This window comes from Phoenix dactylifera, unplaced genomic scaffold (assembly GCF_009389715.1).
Source record: "Phoenix dactylifera cultivar Barhee BC4 unplaced genomic scaffold, palm_55x_up_171113_PBpolish2nd_filt_p 000843F, whole genome shotgun sequence".
NCBI classification, from domain to species: Eukaryota; Viridiplantae; Streptophyta; class Magnoliopsida; order Arecales; family Arecaceae; genus Phoenix; species Phoenix dactylifera.
The window spans coordinates 145,813-166,284 of NW_024068208.1; the positions used below are offsets into that span (position 1 = coordinate 145,813).

A 20,472-nucleotide genomic window follows, 5' to 3' on the forward strand; every position below is an offset into this window, starting at 1 on the left:
TGCAATGACATTTGTGAATCTCGAGGACTTCCTTAACAGAACAACATGGCAGGAGGCGATCGGTGTCATTATACCTGTTTCTGATGGTCCTGTTGTTTGGATGGCTGTGATTGACTGAACTGCTGCTTGCTGTTCGTGGGAAAACAGCAAGTCGCCAACCTGATATGGTGGGAAAACGGCAGGGTGGGTAGGGCTGGAAGTGGGCCGGGCCGGGCCGGGCCATACCCCTACCCGAGCCCGGCCCGAAATTATTTTTCGGGCTTCGGGCCGGGCCGAGGCCCGAACAGTTTTACAAAAACTCAGCCCGAGCCCGGCCCGAGCCCGGCTCGAGCCCGGCCCGAGCCCGATTGGGCCAGCCTGATCACGAGCCCGGCCAGAGATGTTCGCGTCCGGAGCAAGCTCCCGAAGCCACAAATCTCTGTGCACCAACATGAAGGCGTGGATGCGATCTGATCATTCCCATGTAGGCCGGACTGCGCCCTCACCTCTCGGCAGAGGAGCCGAGCTCCAGCTCATGCTCGGTGTCATCGGCGCCGGCGCGCCTCTCGTCTTGTTCCCCATCTAAACCCATAAATTCGCCCTCAGTCACCACCTCAAGGAGGATCCGATGGTAGGTCTTCTTCCTTTACTTAAAGGCATAAAGCCGCTGTTCTAATTTTTATCTACTTCCAGCAACTCAAATGGTAAAGAGGGGCAATCCCTGACTCCCATTCACATAAAAAAAAAAGAAAAAAAACTTTATTTCTTATTCTTCTTCTCTCTCTTTTTCTTGTTTTCCCCCCCGAATAAATGGCAGGAAGCATCAATGGCAGAATACATAATACAACAATACATCGCGACGTCAGGCGGCGAGCAAGCATTAAACTCGGTGAGTAGTATGTACACCATGGGGAAGGTAAGGATGACGGCGACGGAATTCCGAGCAGGCAATGGCAATAACGCCAGCCATGCCAACAAGAAGGCGAGCAAGGGTGGTGGTGGAGGGGAGATGGGAGGGTTCGTGCTATGGCAGAAGAAGCCGGACTTGTGGTGTCTTGAACTGGTGGTGGCCGGTTGCAAGATCAGCGCTGGGAGTGACAGCAAGGTGGCATGGAGGCAGACAGCATGGCTTCGCCTCTGTGCCTCTGCAAATCCCTCGGGCAAGTTGGCAACTGGGTTTAGCCGCGATTCGGCAGACTGCAGACACAACTGGGTTTAGCCACGATACGGGCTGGAAGTGGGCTCGGGCTTGGACGGGCCCGAGCTGGGCCAATGAAATACCCGAGCCCGGCCCGAAATAGAAATGGTCTTAATCATTCAGCCCGAGCCCGGCCCGAAATGCATTGAGCCTAGCCCATAGCCCGGCCCGCGGGCGGCCCGACCCGATGGGCTTCGGGCCGGCCCGAGCCCACTTCCAGCCCTAAGGGTGGGTGGGATTCGGCTATGATCAGAGGCCAGCGTTGGATTACGTGGGCCGGGCTCCCTCCTGTTGCTATTCCCTGTTCCACCGCTCCCCACCCAACTGAACCTTGGACCGGACGAGGTCGGACTCCGTACCCGTTGTGTTGACTTCTCTCAAAACCGGGCCCTATTTTTGTTTTCTTTTCTTTGTCTCATACTTCTCTTTGGGGATTACAAGATCAAAGGCTTGTATAAACAAACCACACCTGACCCAGAATGAGAAACAAATCGAGAAATATTATCATCACCAAGTATAAATTGCAAGGGCTAGCATCTACTATTAAATTGAGATCAAGGTTGAACTTGGGTTAGAGTGATTTGAATATAATGGCATCCAACCCATTGTTAGGTCTAGTTTAGCCAATCATACCTAATTTGGGCTTCACTTGGATTAAAAAATGTCGACTTGAGATCTAGTGAAGCTGGTTTAGGTTGAAGGATTAGAACCCAACCTAACCCACCCTAAACTTGACCCAACTCAACCTAATCTATGTTCTTCCAGAGCCAACCCGGCAAAGCGTGACCTAAACTAACCCAATCCAAATTGCTTTCTGGTTAAAATTTTCCAATAGTGCCGGCACTTGGACTCCTGTTTTGTCGCCAAGCTGAATGTCGGATACAATTGTGTTAGGATTGGATGGTTTGTTCATTGGTTGGACTTTGGTTGGCAATTAAGCTGGATCCAATTCCAATCCATCCAATTTGTGCATTTAGCTTGAATTAGCCTATTCCAATCCAGGGATTTAAAAAGGATAACAGATGGCCTCAGCCAAATTCCAGCTGGGTTGGTTTACGTGAGAAGCACCACTCCTACGTGACGTCTGCACGCGGCCGCACCACTTTTATCGCTGTATAAAATAGCACCAAAAAAAAAAAAAACCATCTCTTTTCAAATTAAAAAGTTCTTTTCTAACGGTCCAAAATACAAAAATCCAAATATAGCTAATAAAAAACACCACCGCCAACTTTTTTTTCCAATTTCACCAGAGATCCACATTCCACCGGCTTCCGGATTTCGCTCCCCACTAGCTATTGCCACCCCAAAACAGATCTCCAAATCTTAAAATATCACACAAAAAGGCTAAGATACAGCCTTGTTCTTCCGTTCTTCTAATCTGAAATTACTGTTTTCTTTTTTTTTGTGTGTGTGTGTTAAAATACGGTAAAAATGATCAAAAGGAAGGCAAAAAGGAAGCTTGGCTTCCTGGAGACTTTTCTGAGGTAGATCTCCCAGTTCCAAGTTTCCTATGGTAGCACCTTTTTTTCCTTTTTTTTTTTTTTTTTTTTTCTTGCATGCATGTTCTATTCTTCTTCTTATCCAAGCAATCCCAAGTCCTCTTTTTCCCCTTTCCGCCACCTTTTTTTTCTCTATTATATTGTTGTTCTTATGCTTCCTAGACTTCTCTCCCACTATGTTTTCAGCTCTCAAACCATGACAACCCCACAGGAATTATGAATTCCCACCAAATTTCCAATCGCATTCACTTTTAAATTCCCCCACCCTTTGCCAAAAAACAAGGCCCGATTCCCACCTCCCTCTACTCTGCATGGCTATCAGAGCCATGGACGATGCGAAGAAGCCATCGGGGTGCGGCGTGATGGTGTTCTACGGCGACATGTTCCGCCGCCGTGGCTTCTGGCACCGTCGGTCAGCCTCGACGAGCTCGGTGCCCCAGCGATCCCCAGAACACAGAATTGCGAAGCTGCCATCCTCCAACGGACGGCCTCAGCAGCCTGCATCCGATGACAAAGCCATGGTGCTACCAGCAAATTTATCTCAGCCGCCTGCCACCAAGCCTGCAAGCAGCTCCATGCCCGCTACTCCCAGTCCACGGAAGGCTGCTGCTTCCCGGAGACAGCCGGAGTCGAACAAGGCATCGACGTCGGTTCATTCGAGCAATGGCCTGGCGGCAGAGCTTGACAGCATGATCTATGACCACCGGCGAGCTAAGGGGAGCGGTAACTTGGTCCGGGTCTCCTCCGGCAATGCGATGGTCTATGGGAACTTGGGCAACATCAGGGGGAATCAGAATTCGACCAATTCTCGAAACCGGGATGTGTTTGATTACCTCCCGAAGACTGCCAAGGAGTCAAGATTGAATGCCACTTGGAGGAACGATTTCAGTTACCCTGGGACTAGTGGAGTGATGGGCAATATAATGAAGAACCCGGCAAAAGAACCAGTAGAGTCCCAACCAGAGCTGTGCCGGGCTCTTTCGAAGAGATTAGATCCGGAGGAGTTGAAGGAAATGGGCAATGAGGAGTACAAGAAGGGGAGGTTTGCCGAGGCATTGGCTCTGTATCATCGGGCAATTGTCATGAATCCAGAGGTGGCTTCATACTGGAGCAACAAGGCGGCGGCGCTCATGGGTTTGGGCCGGCTTCTCGAGGCAGTTGGCGAGTGCAAAGAAGCTGTAAGGATTGAACCTTCATATTGCAGAGCGCATCACCGGTTGGGTACTCTTTATCTCAGGTAATTGCCAGAGATCGAAGCCTAACCCTTTGAGAACATTCAATAGATCGAAACTGGGTAAATTAGGGTCGGTACGACGAATATTTTGATCGAATATTTTGGTTTTCCTTTTTTGTGTGTGATGAGCTATTTTGATAACGACGCTCTATAGTTTATAATGTTTCATGAACTAGAATGCCTCTATTTGTTTGGTTTTATAATTCTGAGATGTTGTTCATCTAAATTGCTTCCTGTTCATTCTTCTGGCTTGGAAACATTTTTTCTTACTTGTGGCCTGTAATTGCTGAATTCTAAAAGATACAATTAGGGCTAACAATTTATAACGGACATTTTTTTCTCATCTACTTATTTGAGTTTACATTTTTTCTTTTTCAGAACAATGAGTTCATGAGTGCTATTAGTAAGAAAGTCCCACTAATGAAGTAAAGTTCAACTTGTATGTCATGTTGTCTTCTTAAACATCTGAGTACTAATTTCTGTAACTTGACCATAGGCATCTCTGCATAAATTAGTAAATTTTCGGCAATAGAGCTACTCTTAATCACCTTATTGTGATACATAACATTAAATCGACTCTGAGGTCTGTAATCTTATTATCCAGTCGTGGTTTTATGTGATTTTTTAGTTCTGAAATGTAGTGTAGCTAAATCTATTTTTAGTCATCGTTCTTCTGGCTTAGGGGCATTTTCCCTTCATTTGGCGTCTGTTTTCTTGAGTATGTAAAAGTTGCAATATGAAGTATCAAATAATAATATAGAACTTTTGACTTGTTCTTCAATATACTGGTTTGAGTTTGTGTTTAGCAAAGATCTCTACTGATTTCTTATGATTGGCTTATATTCTAAGTGATCTTCTTCCATGTGGAGTACTAAACTCAAAGGAAGGGTGGCATCTTTCCTTATAATTTACTTCTTTCATAGCCTTATTTAAACAAAACTTGATATTTCTGCACATATTTCACAGACTGGGAGAAGCTGAGAAGGCAATTCACCATTACAAGCTATCACGAAAGGAAACCAGCTCTAATGACTTCTCACAAGTGCATGCTCTCCAGACCCATTTGGCCAAGTGTAATGAAGCACGTAAGCAAAAGGATTGGCTCACTGTGTTAAAGGAATCACAGGCTGCTGTCTCTGCTGGTGCCGATTCTGCACCACAGGTCTTACATCACAATAACCTTTCAGTTTACATGGTGGCAGAAATTATACCTTATCTTGTTTCATGTATTATCTTTGCCTGAAAGTATATATGCCCAAGTTTCCTTATCTATTTCCTTGCCTAAATTGATTCATTATTTCAAAATGTTAGTTTTTACTTAACATTACTATGTTATATGTTTTTGCCACACCGCATATCGTTGCCCCGTTGAGATGCAATCAGGTTCCATTTGAAGATCTAACTGCAATCAAGATTTGAGTAGAACTTACAGTGAGGAACGTCAGTTGAACGCTGTCTAAAAGATTTCCTGTGTCATTTTGTTTAATATCTTCATAAGAAGAGTATTAACTGTGGTTGGGTAGAGATAATTTAAGTCTATACATTTTTTCTTGTTCAACTTCATCTTACATGCCCATTGTGTTATGCTCTTAAGGTCTTTGCATTGCAAGAGGAGGCACTTCTGAAGCTCCTGAGGCATGACGACGCAGATTCAGTGTTAAATGGTGCACCCAAATTTGACATTGAAGCATCCACCAAGTTCTATGGTGCCGCTAGGAATGCATACATCCTCATAATCCGAGCACAGGTTGATATGGCTTTGGGAAGGTTAGTTTCAGAAGCTCATCATATAGAAACCAAACGACATACTTTGAAATGCATCCCTGATTAATTAGCACATATTAACGGATACTCCTGTTTGATTTGGATGAAAGGTTTGAGGATGCAGTCGTAGTGGCTCGAAGGGCGTCTGAACTTGACCCCAGCAACCGGGAGATAGGCGTCGTGGTCCGGAGAACCCATGCAGTGGCATCTGCCAGGTCCAAAGGCAATGATCTCTTCAAGGCCTCCAAGTATGGCGAGGCATGCATTGCTTATGGAGAAGGCCTTGATCATGATCCACAAAATTCTGTTCTTCTTTGCAACAGAGCTGCTTGCCGTTCAAAGCTAGGCCACTGGGAGAAAGCCATCGAGGACTGCGATGTTGCGCTTAATGTGCGTCCTTCGTACAGCAAAGCTCGTCTGAGGAGAGCTGACTGCAATGCAAAGGTGAGAAAACTTGCTTCATTAGGTGCGTTAGAATGCTTAAATACATTGAGCTTTGCTCAAAATAAAGAAAAGAAATGCATGAATTGGTGGTGTTGTGCAATATGTCATTTTAGATGGAAAGGTGGGAGGCATCAATAAAGGATTATGAAGTGTTAGTACAAGAAATCTCAGGAGATGAGGAGGTGTGCAGGGCCCTCTTTGAGGCTAAAGCCCAACTCAAGAAGCAACGAGGCCAGCAAGTGCGCACGGTTCAATCCTGATGTTCTAAATGTCAATTATGGGGAATCATCATATTGGCTGGTGCGTATCATTTCCTTCGCAGGTGAATAAAGAAGTCTGTGCTTTAGTTCTGAGGAACCCACAGAATCAAATTTTAACATACAGCAATGACTCGATGATCTACAAACAGCTTCAATCTAATCTCCAGCTTCAATCATCTTTAAAGGAGCTAGATGATCGTTTAAATGCGTCGTTCGGACTTATCTAGAGCTAAGAAGACTGTTGTCTTAGAGTCATCTGATTATAGTAAGATGTGTTCCTTCATTCTCTTAATGAAAGCAGTCAGAGCTTTGCTCTAGCTTTCTCCCCAGAAAAAATAACATCTGTTCATAGTAGAGTTATCAGGAGTGCATCATGCTTCTTTTCATTTGTTCAGTAAATTAACTGGGGCTTTGTGCTATTAGACTTTATTGTAAATTTGCTTCTTATAAAGTTGTGGTCCTCCTAGCAATCAGGTGCTAGTCTTTTTAGTTGATCATGGAAACACTCGATGCCCGGTAATTATAGGCTCGATCAAATCAAACTTTTTTTGAGAATAAAGGAAGCTATTTTACGAGCTTTTCAAACTTTATGCACGAACTAATCTATCAAGTTTCTTCTTTTCTACCTTATTTTTTGATGGCAGCTGTCTGTTGCTGTGCTCCTCAGCAAATTTGATTAAAGCTTCAACATGAGCAGTTCTTTGTATGCAGCAACACTGCATGCATGCTATACCCTTCTTATAAACACCTCATGGAAAACATTCTTCTGAAAAGAAGATGATATCCATAATGATGTACATACCGGTGGATCCTTTATGGTGATAGTTTCTGGAGACCCATCATCTAGAATTTAAATTTGCAGGTATTTGAATAGCCAATTATAGAAGATCTGTTGAAGCAAATGGGAACTCGCAAGTGGTGGCAGGCATCATTGGAATGGAGAAAATATGGAGGGTAAATGAAAAAGGAAACAAGAAAGTCTTTCACCAGGACAGAAGGGAAAACTACATGATGGGTGCACTGCGACCATTTTTTCCTCTGTTTCTCTGATGTATAAACAATGCAAAAAATAGTCATATTCTTCTATATCGAACATCTTTCTGCTCTATTATCATGACTAAACACTCGATGTTTTCCTGCTCCAAGGTGTCTTGTTCTGGCTCTGCAGTAAACTTTCGACTTTCAGTGAATTTAATAATAATCGAAGTGTTTATATTTGCTAACTACTTGTGAATTGAGTCTTGCTAATGGCATAATATAGTGAACTTTGTTCCTTGGAGAGCTTTAACTGAGACCGTTGGCGCGTGATGACCCGCAGCCGATCAACATGGGAAACTGATAGTCCTGTGACTCAAAATCTTTTAGTGGCATGTTGTGGTCAATCTAAGATTCAAAACGACGTCTAGAAATTTTTGTAGTAAATATTGAATTTTGTAGTAAGATAGAAGCCGTAAATTTTTCGTAATAAAGTAAAGGTGTGTATTCAAGTTCTTCCTCTTGTTTGTTGCTTAGGCTAGTTCAATTGCACTTTTCTTTTTTTCTTTTCTTTTTTTCTTTTGAGGGAAGATAAGGTTGGCATTCCATACACCAGGTTAAAATTCATTCTGGGATAAAAATTTACTGGTCCTTTTCCTTAAAAAAAAAATTACAATTACCCTTCTTATGGTGTTCGGTGTTGTGGTTTTCTTTATATGATACCTTAATGACAGCATTTTGTGGCGTCATTGCCTTCTCTATGTGCCATCAATGCTGTCTCTTCGTTCATTTGTTTTTTATTTTTATTTTTTGCCGCAGCGGCTATTCACACAGGTTTTATGGGTACAACCAGCAAAATTATATATAAAAAAAAAAATAGGCAAAGAGGCACATACACATAACTCTTCCAAAGAAACTCTTCTGAATAATGAGCAAAAATAAGGCGATCCAGTCCGCAGCCATGTTCGCCTTTCGGTAGATATGAGCAGCCTGAAAGGTGCTACAATCTCTCACCAACCTACGAATGTCACAAAGCACCGGTTGTCCGTCCCCATATCTATGCTCATTCTGGATCTATTCGATCACCGTCCCTCTAAATTAGTTAAGGCTTTGATGAGTTGCCAGCTCCGTAGTTGATTACTAACCAGTGGAAAAGTTTCCTTCAAGATAGATGCTATCTGCACCCAGAACATCCCTCGCATAAATTTTTTTTCGCATAAGTGATGCCCTCCCATGTTCCCAGCTTCACTCTTTCTTGAAAAACTAAGTTCTCGCACTGTAGATACATTAACTCAGAGCCACCGTTTAACAAAATCAAGAATTATTTTCTGGTGGTATATATTAAAAGTATATTAAACAAAGCAGACAAGACCTTCCAAAGATCTGAGAGGCTAAGGCCAAAGCATAAAGCAAACAAATGAAACTATGCAACTTTATCCTTATTTACCATAATGATAATGTCCACAGCAACAGATATGAGCTTTAATCACTGCATTTAGCTCTCTGGTATGTGGACCACAATATTCAAGAAAAAGGAGGGTAGAGGAGGCGCAACTTGTTTTCTATTCATATAAAGTAGCCATTGTTTCTGAATAACCTTGAAACCTTGAAGTCCAAATATATTCTTATAAAATTTTTGTTCCATCTCCTATGTGTTTTATTTAAACTGGCTCTATTCATTAGTCAATAAACTGTCGAAAAACAGAGAAATTACGATGCAATCAAAGTTGTATTCAGGATGAAGAAAGGTTACGGAGGAATAAAAGTTGTGCACTTTCAGATCATCAGCTAAAGCATCCGTAACTTAATTAGTTCTTTTCTAGCTTGTTTTTGTGGCTAAACCAGATCTGGAAGTGACTTCTTCTATCTTCTCAGTATAATTTTGCTGAAGTTTGTACCTAATGCAGCCTGACACTATCATCAATTATCGTCTAATTTGTTCTTCAAAGTTGTCAGAATCAAATAATATTTTTTCCTTTATCTATTGTACTATTTTTTTATTTAAAGCAAACTGCGTTTGAGCCTCTAGATCTTCAAAATCGGCCAATAACTGAGGACACTCTGTTTATCTCGAGCCTCCCGTGATTTGTAAAAGTGGAGCTGATCTTTTGTTGCTAGAGAGGGTGCAAATTTCTTATATTTTGTTCATAGAAGGAAATTGCCATTGGTAAATTCCTTCTCTAACTAAAGACGTGGTAGATCTATTCTCCTTTTCACATGCAGACAGCCTACTATATATTTTAGATGCTTCGTCTTATTAATAATAATTCATTAGTGCTGGTAATTTGCCGCACCCACAATCTGGGACATAACACGACCATGCTACCATGGAATACTGCCCACAACAACATGAAACTAACCATAGCAACTTGTATAAAAATCGATCTCATATAAAATATAAAAAAGTCAAATTTCTGATCAAATTAAATAATAAAACAAGTTGCCGAGCTTCTAAACCTAAAATTCAAATATTCAGGATTCCATAAAATTATCAACTATAAATTTATAATTAACTAATAAACTAAAAAATCTTCTACAAAAGCCTCTTAGCATAAACTTCGAGTCCGGATCATTCCCCATTTTTAGGAATCTTATTCATCTGAAAAAGTTAGAAAATAAGAGACGTGAGCTACATCGCTCAGTAAGTAAATCTTATCTATCTTATTGAATACAGTATAAATTTTTGCATAAATTAATGCACCATTTATAAATCTTTTACTATCATTGAAAAATAGAATGTTTCTAATAACAATATAGTAAAACAAGTTATAAAACTAATCATGCTCTTGCTTATGCATAAATCATACAAATTTTATAAATATAATTCCAATTGCATAGCATAAATAAAATCATAAATCATAAGCCATTTAATTAGTTTATGGTACAAAACATTACTCACAGATATTTAGTGATATAGTCATTTTGTACCCGTGATAGGACTGTCATCGTAATCGACAAAGTATAATAATTTGTATTTATTACCAACTTTGTAGCTGTTGGTAAAGGGCTGATTATATTGGATGCTAGCTCTAGAATGTTTATTGACCTCTACTTCTAGGGTCTATTATAGCTATCTAAGAGCTTTTAAAATATTTATACTTTTTCTTAAAATATACATATATAACATGCAGAAAAGTACTAAATGGCATATTCATATTTCATAAACAAGCTATTTACATTAAAATATTCTAGGAACTAATATTTTCATAATAAAGTATAATTTTCATAATACATATTTTTTATCCTTATTTTAGGAAAAATATAGAATCATTCTTTTCACGATAAAATAACCAGCAACTCAAAAACTAATAAGGAGTATAAAAATTACGTGTCTCTTTTCGCTTGAAACTTTAAATTTAATTATGCGAATCAGCTTAACCTATTCAAATCATTCAAAGCCCAATTAAATTTATATTCAATAACTTTAATCATACTAAAATTTTAAGAGAGAGAAAAAAAGGTATGATTGGTCGATCTGATGGTGTTCGATGGCTTTGAGTAGGTCAGATCTAAGCGATTCGATCCATTAACTATGAAGTGGGAACTCAATCAAAGCGAAGATTGTTTGACAGGGCTCATCCATAGTGGCATTCAGGGATACTCAACAAAGCTAGGATGATGGGTCCGACATATCGTTCGAATACTAGGGTGGTGCAGGGCCACTTTTCTAAGGTCATCCTGGATCCATAGCAAAAGGAGACAGGACTTCATACTGGGATCTATATATCTAATTGAAATAGGAGGAAAAAGAGAGAGAGAAAAAAAAAAAAAAACAGAAATAAGAGAGAAAGAGGGATGCTTTGCCTCTCTTAGAAGAGGAAGGGAAGTCAAGGTTGCTGAAGACCATGCGAGGGGGCATGGCTGGCAGTCGAAGCCAGTGGACAACAGGCAAGAAAACAGAAGAAAAATGGTTAGAAAATTAGGTGAACATGGGCTTTTATTTATTTTTGACCATTGGTTGTTCATCGGCAGCCATGGATTCATTGTGGAGGGTCATAAGGAGGCCAAGGAACTCAACTGGGGTAGGGTGTAAAAAGATGGCAACACTAGTTGCTGGAAAAAGAAAAAGATAGGCTGGAAAATAGGGGAGGAATAGGGTTGTTTTTCACAGTAAGTTTTCGATGAATCTCTCAACTAACGATAATGATTTAAAGCCACAGAAAAAAGAGGAAGCAAAGAGAAGAAAGACCGAGGCATTACCTTGGCTCTGGCAAGTATTAAAGCCTCAATTTTGGCAATGGGGCTAGGCAGCTAAGCCAGGTGTGGGGCTATGAAATAAATGCGAAAACTAGGGTTTTCTAGCCTCCAGTCCTTTCCAAGAACTTCGACTCCTAGTAAGAGTTTTTGAGGAAGGAGACTCCCATAGGAGGTCTTTCTCCAACAAGGCACGTGCAAGAGACGTGCCCGGCTCTGGCTTGGTGTTGTCCCAGAGATGGGCTGATCCAATGGACGGAGCCATCACAGTAATGATGGGGGTCATTAGAGCATCTAGGTTAAACTTTTTATCTAAAATACTCCAATCAAAAGAGCTGTGGCATAAGTAACAATCTACTAGAAAATTTTTACAATGATGATGGTACGGAAAAGTGATGACATTATGTATGATACTGCAAATTGAGCTTCTATAATTAGGTGGGGACACCAGGATTTCAAGTGTGCTTCAGCATCTGTCGGAAGAATGGGAGAGGAAGGATATAGTTAATTTTGAGCAGGTTTATCAGATATGTTGTACATATAAATGTAATCGGACCAAACTCATTGAGCAAGAACAAGACGTAAAAGGTGCCTAACCACTATGAGTTCTGAATTAAAAAATCACTGCCTCTGATCTATACCCTTCTCTTATATCAGCTAAAAGTTCATTAAAGTCATCATGTCATACTCATGCATGAATTCTTGTAGTAATGAGGTGACTAACATCATAGTATCTCCAGTGATCCCATTATAACAAATTTCACTTTGCACAACCAAGATTTAGAATCTTCTGAAAATACTTGACCTTCGCAGAAGTGTTTCTCGAGAGGAATCTGCTGAAATCTTTCAAGTTTCCAAAGGCTCCATTTTTCAGTAGGTACTTTACTAAAAATTTCTGAGACCGTAAAGAACTAATTTCCCATTATCGATCTTTATTTACTCGCTAAGAGATCAATCCCCATTCTATAGAACCTGAAGAACATGATTATAATTGCATGCTGAAGCGTACCGAGACTTTGGTCATGTTGTGCTTGTTTCTTTTACTTCTTTCTTAATTGAATACTAGTGTACGTCTCCATACTTGGCCAACAGCCACTAAATCACCAGAATTAAGCCCAGAGGGTATATCAGTTACTGTAAGCTCAACATCAGAACTGTTAAAACGGCATGCATGCAGCCATGGAATTGCAGTTGATGCCCCATGACACTCTGGTGCATGCATATATATAATGCCTGGCTGGGCCTGCACTAGTTTTGCCGTTGCACTCTCAATATTGTAATTGGATAAAGGTTACACCCCTTTTTCCTAAAAGAAAGTAAGTTCAAGATGCATTAGGCCAAGTTGTTGCCCCACCATGACATTAGGACTTCTTTCATAATAATATTAGTAGAACACAATAAATCCATTCTTAGTGATAGCTTTCCAATAACAATCAGTACTGCACCCTATTCCTCAACCACCCGCATGTGAAACCATGGAACTTAATTTCCGCATCTATATTCTGCCTGTGCATGTGTTTGTATGTGTACATAGCATTAATACATACGTACATATACATACATGACATAGAATATACATATTATATATGTGTTCACAAATAAAACATATACGAATTTAACATGTAGGCGAGATAAAAATGTGTGAGATAGAGGGGGGGGGGGGAGAGAGAGAGAGAGAGAGAGAGGAAGGTAGGGCGAGAGAGAGACTAACGAAAGAAGCTATATATATATATTAATCTATAAAATCCTTCAAACAAATTAAAAGGGGCAACAACAATAATAGAGATTGTACAAGGTTAACAGTATCAAAATTCAAACAAATCACCTCTGTTGTGTGGATTGTCCAGAGGAGAGAGAGAGAGAGAGAAACATAAAAATGGGAAAAAAACACACACACAAATACGAGTTTTTATGATCACCAAAAGGAGAGAGGGAGAGAGAGAGAGACGGGAAAAGAAAAGATATTAAGATACCACCATCACCACAAGCATCGTGTGAAAATTTCGCTATCGCCACCAACAACACCCTTCCCTTATCATCCATTATCTCTTCCAGCTCCGACTCCTCGCTAAAGGATCCATGCTCCCGACCACCCAAGTCTCCTTTGCGATTTCTGGCGAGACCTTGAAGAAGTCAGGGGCATAGCTCATCAACAACAACCTCTCTTTCTCTTTCTCCTCCTCCCTGATCAACTTTGCAGTCACCTCCTCTCCTGCTCCACCCCTTTCTCCCTCTAACCACCCTTTGGATGGAGCCGATCGGCACCTCATGAGCAAGAGAGCATTTGGAGGTGGCACAGAAGAAGGTGGTGCAACATCATTAAAAGTACCATCTCTCTCTTCTTCTTCTTCTTCTTCTTCTTCTTCTTCTTCTTCTTCTTCTTCCTCCCCTTCTTCTTCTACTTCTTTCTTACATCCAAGATGTTGGTTCTCTTCTAGAGCCATGAACCACTTAGAGAATATGTTTGTGGAGCCGCTGCTGTCCACTTCCTTCTCTACCTCTTCTTCCTCGTCCTCTTCACCATCTTCTTCATCTGTAGTGCAATCGACCGAGCCAAAGCACCTCATATCGAAGCGGAGGCCCCGGAGAGCCCCGAGGAACTGCATGATTTCCTTCTTGAAGCCAAGGGCCTCAAGCCAGTTGGGCCTCTTCCTGTGCTTGTGGAGCTTCTCGATCTCCTCCACCACTGAGAGCCAGTCCTTGTCGCTGGTGCCACTTCTGGGCCTGGGCTTGGCCCTCACTTTGATCTGGCCGGCGCAGGTGACCTTGGGAGACGTCGGCTCGGCAATCTCCGAGCTCATGTGCTTGGACTTGGTCTTGAAGAGGGGGCTGGCCTGGCCCCGGTTGCCGGACCTCGATGAGCGGCGCTTGCTGGGCTCCGTCGGCCGAGATGGGCTGCATATCGGCTTTGGCATCAGGGTTAGATGAGCTCTAGAGGGAAAGCAGACCAGAAGGTCTGTTGTAGCCCCTCCATTCCCTCCTCCACCTCCTCCTACTCTTCCTTTCATGTCGTTTCCTCCTCTTTCTCTCCCTCTCCCTCCCCCCTCTTTAGTTTCCTTCTCTTTTGTTTGTGCTGTTTGGTTTGCTTCTCTGGGCTTTGAGGAGAAGAAGGGTAGTTTAAAAGGAAGGAGTATGCCAGCTTTGCCTTCATCCTTTTGTGCTTATTTTAGTGTCTCACAACCTCTTTTTTTTCCTCCATCTCTCTCCTCATTTTGCTTTTGGCTGCTGATCACGGGGAGGCTCCTGTGTGGGCCTCAGCTTTGTGCATGGCAAATTAATTAGGTAAAGATGGCTCGCATCACTTGCCTCATGATCCAATCAAAGACCGATTTAGAGTTTGTGCAGGAACTAAAAAGAGAGTTAAGCTTGACAATTAGTTTGTTTATAGCTTCCACTCTTGACGAATTCTGATATATTTCTTGGTTTCGCATGGTAAGTAATAGATTGCAAAGAAATCTTATGGCTTAAGGAATAGTTTTCTGGTGATATATCATTGTTGGGAATAACCTTTTCTCAATCTTTTGGAATTACATTTTAACAAATAGAGGGCGGCTAGTGTAAGCTTGGACTGAGATAAATGTTGTTCAGCTGAAGCTTCTATCATAAACTATGTAAGATAAATAGTCAAAACATTATGATTCTTGATTAATTGTTGGCTAATGGAATGTCTGGCTGGTAATTGGATTCAATCAAACGCCTTTTCTTGGACGCTTTTTCTTTTTACTTAACTTTAGCACAAAATGTCTGCAACTTTAAGACCGAGAATCCTTTAAATTGACCTATCAATAGAAAATGGATGAAAAAGAAATTAAGGCTCTTAAAAGCCTCTCTAGCAAAAATATGCTATAAAATGTATTCTGTTTAATCATGCCAAAGATAAGAAGAACTGTGTTTGCTAAAGAACAATCAAGAGAAAAGAAAATCAAATACCAATAACAAATATATTTTATGAGGAAAAAGAATATATGGGACAAGTAGTACAGGATAGTGATAGAATGGTTTGTGAACATAGTATCAATGATAACCTCCTGATGTAGAAGAGGGTAGTGCCATGAGTGGGATGCCCACCAAAAAAGGTGAGAGATATATTTAAAAGGCATTGGTTATTTTTCTCAAAATAAGGACAGCATAAGCATGATGTTTGCTTGTGACTTTGTGGACTTGTCTTTTGGATGTAGGGCACTAATGTTTTACTTATACATGATAAAGAAGGGGTGCAATTATGAAAGGAGTTATGTAATTGAGAGCAAGGGGAGGGCCGCCCTCCCCACTAACGTTCCTGTGGTTGATTGCAAGCAGCTTTGTTGTTGGGAACCTTCTCAAGAGCTACTTTTAGGTCCATAGCAGATGTAAAGCTCTGCAATTGACTATTATTTTATCCTCCATTGCAACCTTTTGCTTGCATTTCATTTAATTTAAATTAGGAGACGAGGATGCATCAAGTTTGCTCAACAACCATGGGTAGGAAAAATATAGCCTGATGATGCAATTTGGGTTGGATTGGGTGATCCTGATTTTAATCCTAATCCATCGAGGTTGGAGAATACTAGCAGGCTAGCTATAGGATGTACAAATGTTAACAAGAAGATCGAAGTTAAATTTTTTTTTCCTAATATCCCCATAGCTGTCTTTGAATTGGGGTAATGCCCTTATTTGTACATGATAGTGTTAATAAATCAATGTGCAAGAACTTAATTAGTTTGAACATAGGAAGACATGTTAATATGGTGCAGCATGACATTTTGTGTTGTGATGTAATGGTTGGATTGGAAATTATTAGCCACATATTGGACCAGATTGTGAGTCCTAGTTAGGTTCATGACAGATGCAATATTCCAAAACCCACTTAATCTTCCCTTTAGGTCAATGTCATGCTAGTTCCATTGGCAACCCATGGTGAAGGCCTGTTGTGTCCTGATTGAATTTGTTCAATAAATCTATTATCATTGTTCAATAACTCGACTCCAGGTTTCAGCTAATCAAACCAAATTGCAACCAGAAAGCCTACTTGACCAATATCTTGGTAGCCCAACGGCTACTTGTGGTGCCAAGTTCAGAGAACTCGACCGGGCATCCACCTTATGATCCGCTGGTGGATGGAAGTAAAGCAGCTCTCACAACCCCAATGAGCCTAGAGACATTTTACTGGTGTCATGATCAATTTTTTTGAATCGTTTCTTTTCTTGTTAATTCTCAATTATGGACTATAAAAAGGCTTCAATTTAACAAATCACGCTCTGATTGTGTAAGGTTGTGACGAACTGCGCCATAACCATTTTGATCATGCTGGTGTATTGCTTATCTAATGCCTGATTCGCCCCCCTTTGTCTGTAACAAGCAAGCAATGGTATTAAACCACATCAACTTGGACCAAACTAAGGGCCACCAAAACCAAGGGCTATTTTGTGCCTCATCTACTTATCTTGACCCGCATTACATATATTTCGAATAGGCCTCTCCACTCCATGAGGACGGGTGCTAAAATCAAGTTGTTCGGCGTCTCAATCCTGCCGCTTAATTAATAACTATCAAAATCTCTACAAACTATAGGCACGTCTTATTGGGGGGTTTGGGATTTGGAATGAAACTAGAAATTAGTGACTTCCATTCCAGCTATTGGGTTGGAAGGAGTTCTATTCCTATTCCGATTTTAAGAAGGGATGGAATATGTACCCTAATTCCTCAGAATATAATCCGGACTCTCCTTTAGTATTCAAAGTCTACTTCGATTTCAGTCACGAATCCAATACATTGGAGAACATAGCTGTTTTGATTCTCATTCTAATTCAGATGGTGAACCAAATGCATCCTATATTTCTTGACGTTCCTCGTTTTCTTTCTCCATTGTTCGAACGTGGTCCGTTGGAGTTAAAAATACATGAATAGTTTAAGTTCATGGTAGTTGCATAGCACACCTGAAACCACTTGCTGCAGATCCCTATACCTGTCGACAACTTCAATGGAGAATTATTGGAACGTCCATGGCTTATATCTTTAATTTACCTAAAGTAAATATAGAACCAAGCACATCCGGATGAAAGATCTGTTTGATATAAGTGCATGGAAAGAGGCAAAGATATAGGAGACTTATTATTTTATCCCATGTAGTTTTAATAGGTTATTTGATGGAATAGGAATGGAAGATGAAGACAATTGGGTGTTGCAGAGCTGTGGAAGCCAGTATGGCGAAGGAGGTGAACCAAAAAGGGAAGGGAAAAGGTGCCATGAGCTTTGGGCACCCGTGCCAACACCTTTAGGTCCACCAAAAGGGTGAAGCGTGCTTGTAGACTGGTACTGGTCTTTGCACTGATACTTAGGTCACGCCCACTGCATTGATACTTGGACCAAACCGGTTGTCTAAACGAGAAATATTTCTTATTTGGTTGGAAATTTCAAATAAGAGGGATAAAAAAGTAGCATTTCTATAAAAATAAGATATTTTATTTTATGAAAAAAAATTATAGGGGACATGAAAAAGTTACTTTATCACCGGTTATGAATTGAAATCCGTTTTTTTCCAAAAGTACCCTTAAGCTATCAAAATCTATGGGTAAAGTCTTTCTTTTTATTAAAGGTACAACAGATATTTCATACAATATTTTTCAGAAAAGTAGATGTTCAATTAAACATAAGCTACTCTAGAATGTGTCACGATCAACCAAATATGCTAAAATTATTTTCTTGAGCACCATATTCTCAAGAATAATCTTTCTAGAAAAAATATTAAAGAAATTTTCTACGAACCAAACTTGTTCTTAGATCATACCCATTGGGCTTCTTGGGAAAAACAGGGTTCAAGCACATGTAATGTGCATGCATCTTCTCCGATAGGTTGGTTAGATTTAGGTTTATAGGTTTGGATCATATTCTCCACTAGGATTTAAGGCAGGCCCATTGGGCTTGTTAACTACTTTCTATTACCATACAATTAAGAGGTTGGCATGTGTGATCCATGGACAGTCTACAATCTTTAAAGTTATATATGCATAATATATATATATATATATATATATATATATATATATAAACTTTTTGTGTTTGATATTTTTGTGATGTCTTCAATTACCAAGAATTAGTTTTAATTAAAAAATAATTCGACAACTATAAGTATTTATAGGAATTATAATTGTTTTTCATAGATGGTGGGGGTCTAGACTGCATGTGGAAAGAAAATCTGAAGAATTTTTTCTCTCTTTCTTTTGTTGTGTACGCGCAAAGGAGTCAGAACATCAGATTGGAGCGTTAGGGGATGACTGGGATTGGGAGATGTGTGGTTTAAGGCTAGGAAGCCAATCCGGATTTATTCCTTTCCCAATAATATATTATAGCAAATGGTAGATACTATAATCAAATCTTTCCTCCCTCCCCTCTTCTTTGTTGGATGATTTAAGTCTCACAATTTGCATTCTTGGATAAATATATAAGTCTAACATCAACTCTCAAAAACTCGATTGGATACCAACATATCTATATCCATATTTGTTTTGCTTGATGAATACCGATACGGATATGGATATTAGTTGGATATAAAAATTTATATCCATATTTGTTTTAAATGTATATGGATACAAATCTGGTAGTCGAAGTATGAATATAAATACGAATATAAATCGGATAATTAAATTTTATTATTATAGAATCAAAGTTATTACTAAGTGAAAGGTAAATCAAGTTAATAGTATGTTAATATAGTCATTTATTATTTTTTTAAAGTTTATGAATGCTATATAAAATTAAATAGAATTACAAAATAAAAATCGGATATTTGGATATGGATTAGTTAGCAATCAATCCATATCCATATTTATTTTTTTTTTGACGGAAATGGATATGCATACGGATATTAGTCAAATGATGCTCAAATTTATATCTATATCCGAATAAATTTGGATACAAAAATAGATCGGGAGGGATATTATACGGTCCACTTTCACCCCTATTAACTTTAGTAGGTTGGGCTGAACTAAAACAAAGGATTGGACAGAGATTTGGGCTTCTCTGCGGACCTTAGGCCCAGATAATTGTTTAATCCTTGACATATATTACCAAATGTGGATCTGAACAATATTCCCAACCTAACTTGTTAACATCAACGACATTTTCCTGTATGCATGTGTACCAACGGAAACAAAAATCATGATTCCCTCAGGTCATTAGGGTATATCTATATGATATAATATAAAAGCTGGTCTTTTCAGCAGGGATGTATATAATGTTGCCAAATGTACGAAAAGTTTGCATGTAATATTGCCAAGTGTAGGTAGCAAGGCCACTTGTTTAATGATAATAAATCTCACCTCTAGCTTCTTTATCTTCCTCACCTTTTATAATAGTATAAATGATGATAATCCCTGGTCGACCAGTGTAATGCAAGACTAATGGATGCCATATTTATAATATTATAAATAATATTAAATCCCATTTAATTAGTTTTATGTAAGACTAATGAATGATGATAAATTATTAATTTTATGAAATCTAAATTCCTATTTAAAATATGTAAATTTAGACATGAACAACCTAAATCAAATTTTTATAAACACAGAAGATACTGCTAACATTTTAACACATGCTTGCTTCTTCTTTTTTTTTTAAGCAAATATATCATATTGGGTACGAATATATCTGATCAATTTTAGAGGAACCGGCGGAGACGATGGAGGAGGAGAAAAGGAGAAGAAAAACGCCGAATCTGATCACTTTCAGCGTGATTCCCGCCATATCTGGTCATGGCAGACACCCCCAGATCTAGCCCGTACTCTTACGATTTTATTCAAATAAAATGATTGTCGCATCTAGATCTACTCTCTCTTTTTCGCTGCCTATCAAATCTTTTTTTATATACTGAGACGTTGCCTCCCCTTTCGATTAATAGAACGTGGCATCTTGTAAATAATGAAGAGTGCGGGACCCAAAAGCATCACG

General features: G+C 39.8%; 3 protein-coding genes across 4 annotated transcripts; 2 read left to right on the forward strand and 1 right to left on the reverse strand.

The window, feature by feature from the left end:
• The first annotated feature begins 196 nt into the window (after positions 1-196).
• Positions 197-1,277, forward strand: LOC120107374. The gene is made up of 2 exons (XM_039120633.1): positions 197-562; positions 659-1,277. Exons 1-2 carry the CDS (start codon positions 380-382, stop codon positions 1,196-1,198), a joined length of 723 nt encoding a protein of 240 aa, XP_038976561.1. The 5' UTR covers positions 197-379; the 3' UTR covers positions 1,199-1,277.
• Positions 1,278-2,705: 1,428 nt separating this feature from the next.
• On the forward strand, positions 2,706-7,601 carry LOC120107367 (inactive TPR repeat-containing thioredoxin TTL3-like). 2 transcript variants are annotated; one of them, XM_039120626.1, is made up of 6 exons: positions 2,706-3,913; positions 4,877-5,072; positions 5,505-5,677; positions 5,785-6,118; positions 6,232-6,418; positions 7,023-7,601. In XM_039120626.1, exons 1-5 carry the CDS (start codon positions 2,988-2,990, stop codon positions 6,376-6,378), a joined length of 1,776 nt encoding a protein of 591 aa, XP_038976554.1. In that variant the 5' UTR covers positions 2,706-2,987; the 3' UTR covers positions 6,379-6,418; positions 7,023-7,601. The 2 variants fall into 2 exon arrangements, with proteins under 2 accessions (XP_038976554.1, XP_038976553.1); XM_039120625.1 differs by lacking the exon at positions 7,023-7,601 and having other exon boundaries at positions 6,232-6,829.
• A 5,653-nt stretch (positions 7,602-13,254) lies between these two features.
• LOC103720243 (tau-tubulin kinase 1-like) lies at positions 13,255-14,738 on the reverse strand. The gene has a single exon (XM_026809671.2). It carries the CDS (start codon positions 14,553-14,555, stop codon positions 13,590-13,592), a length of 966 nt encoding a protein of 321 aa, XP_026665472.2. The 5' UTR covers positions 14,556-14,738; the 3' UTR covers positions 13,255-13,589.
• Positions 14,739-20,472: the final 5,734 nt, after the last annotated feature.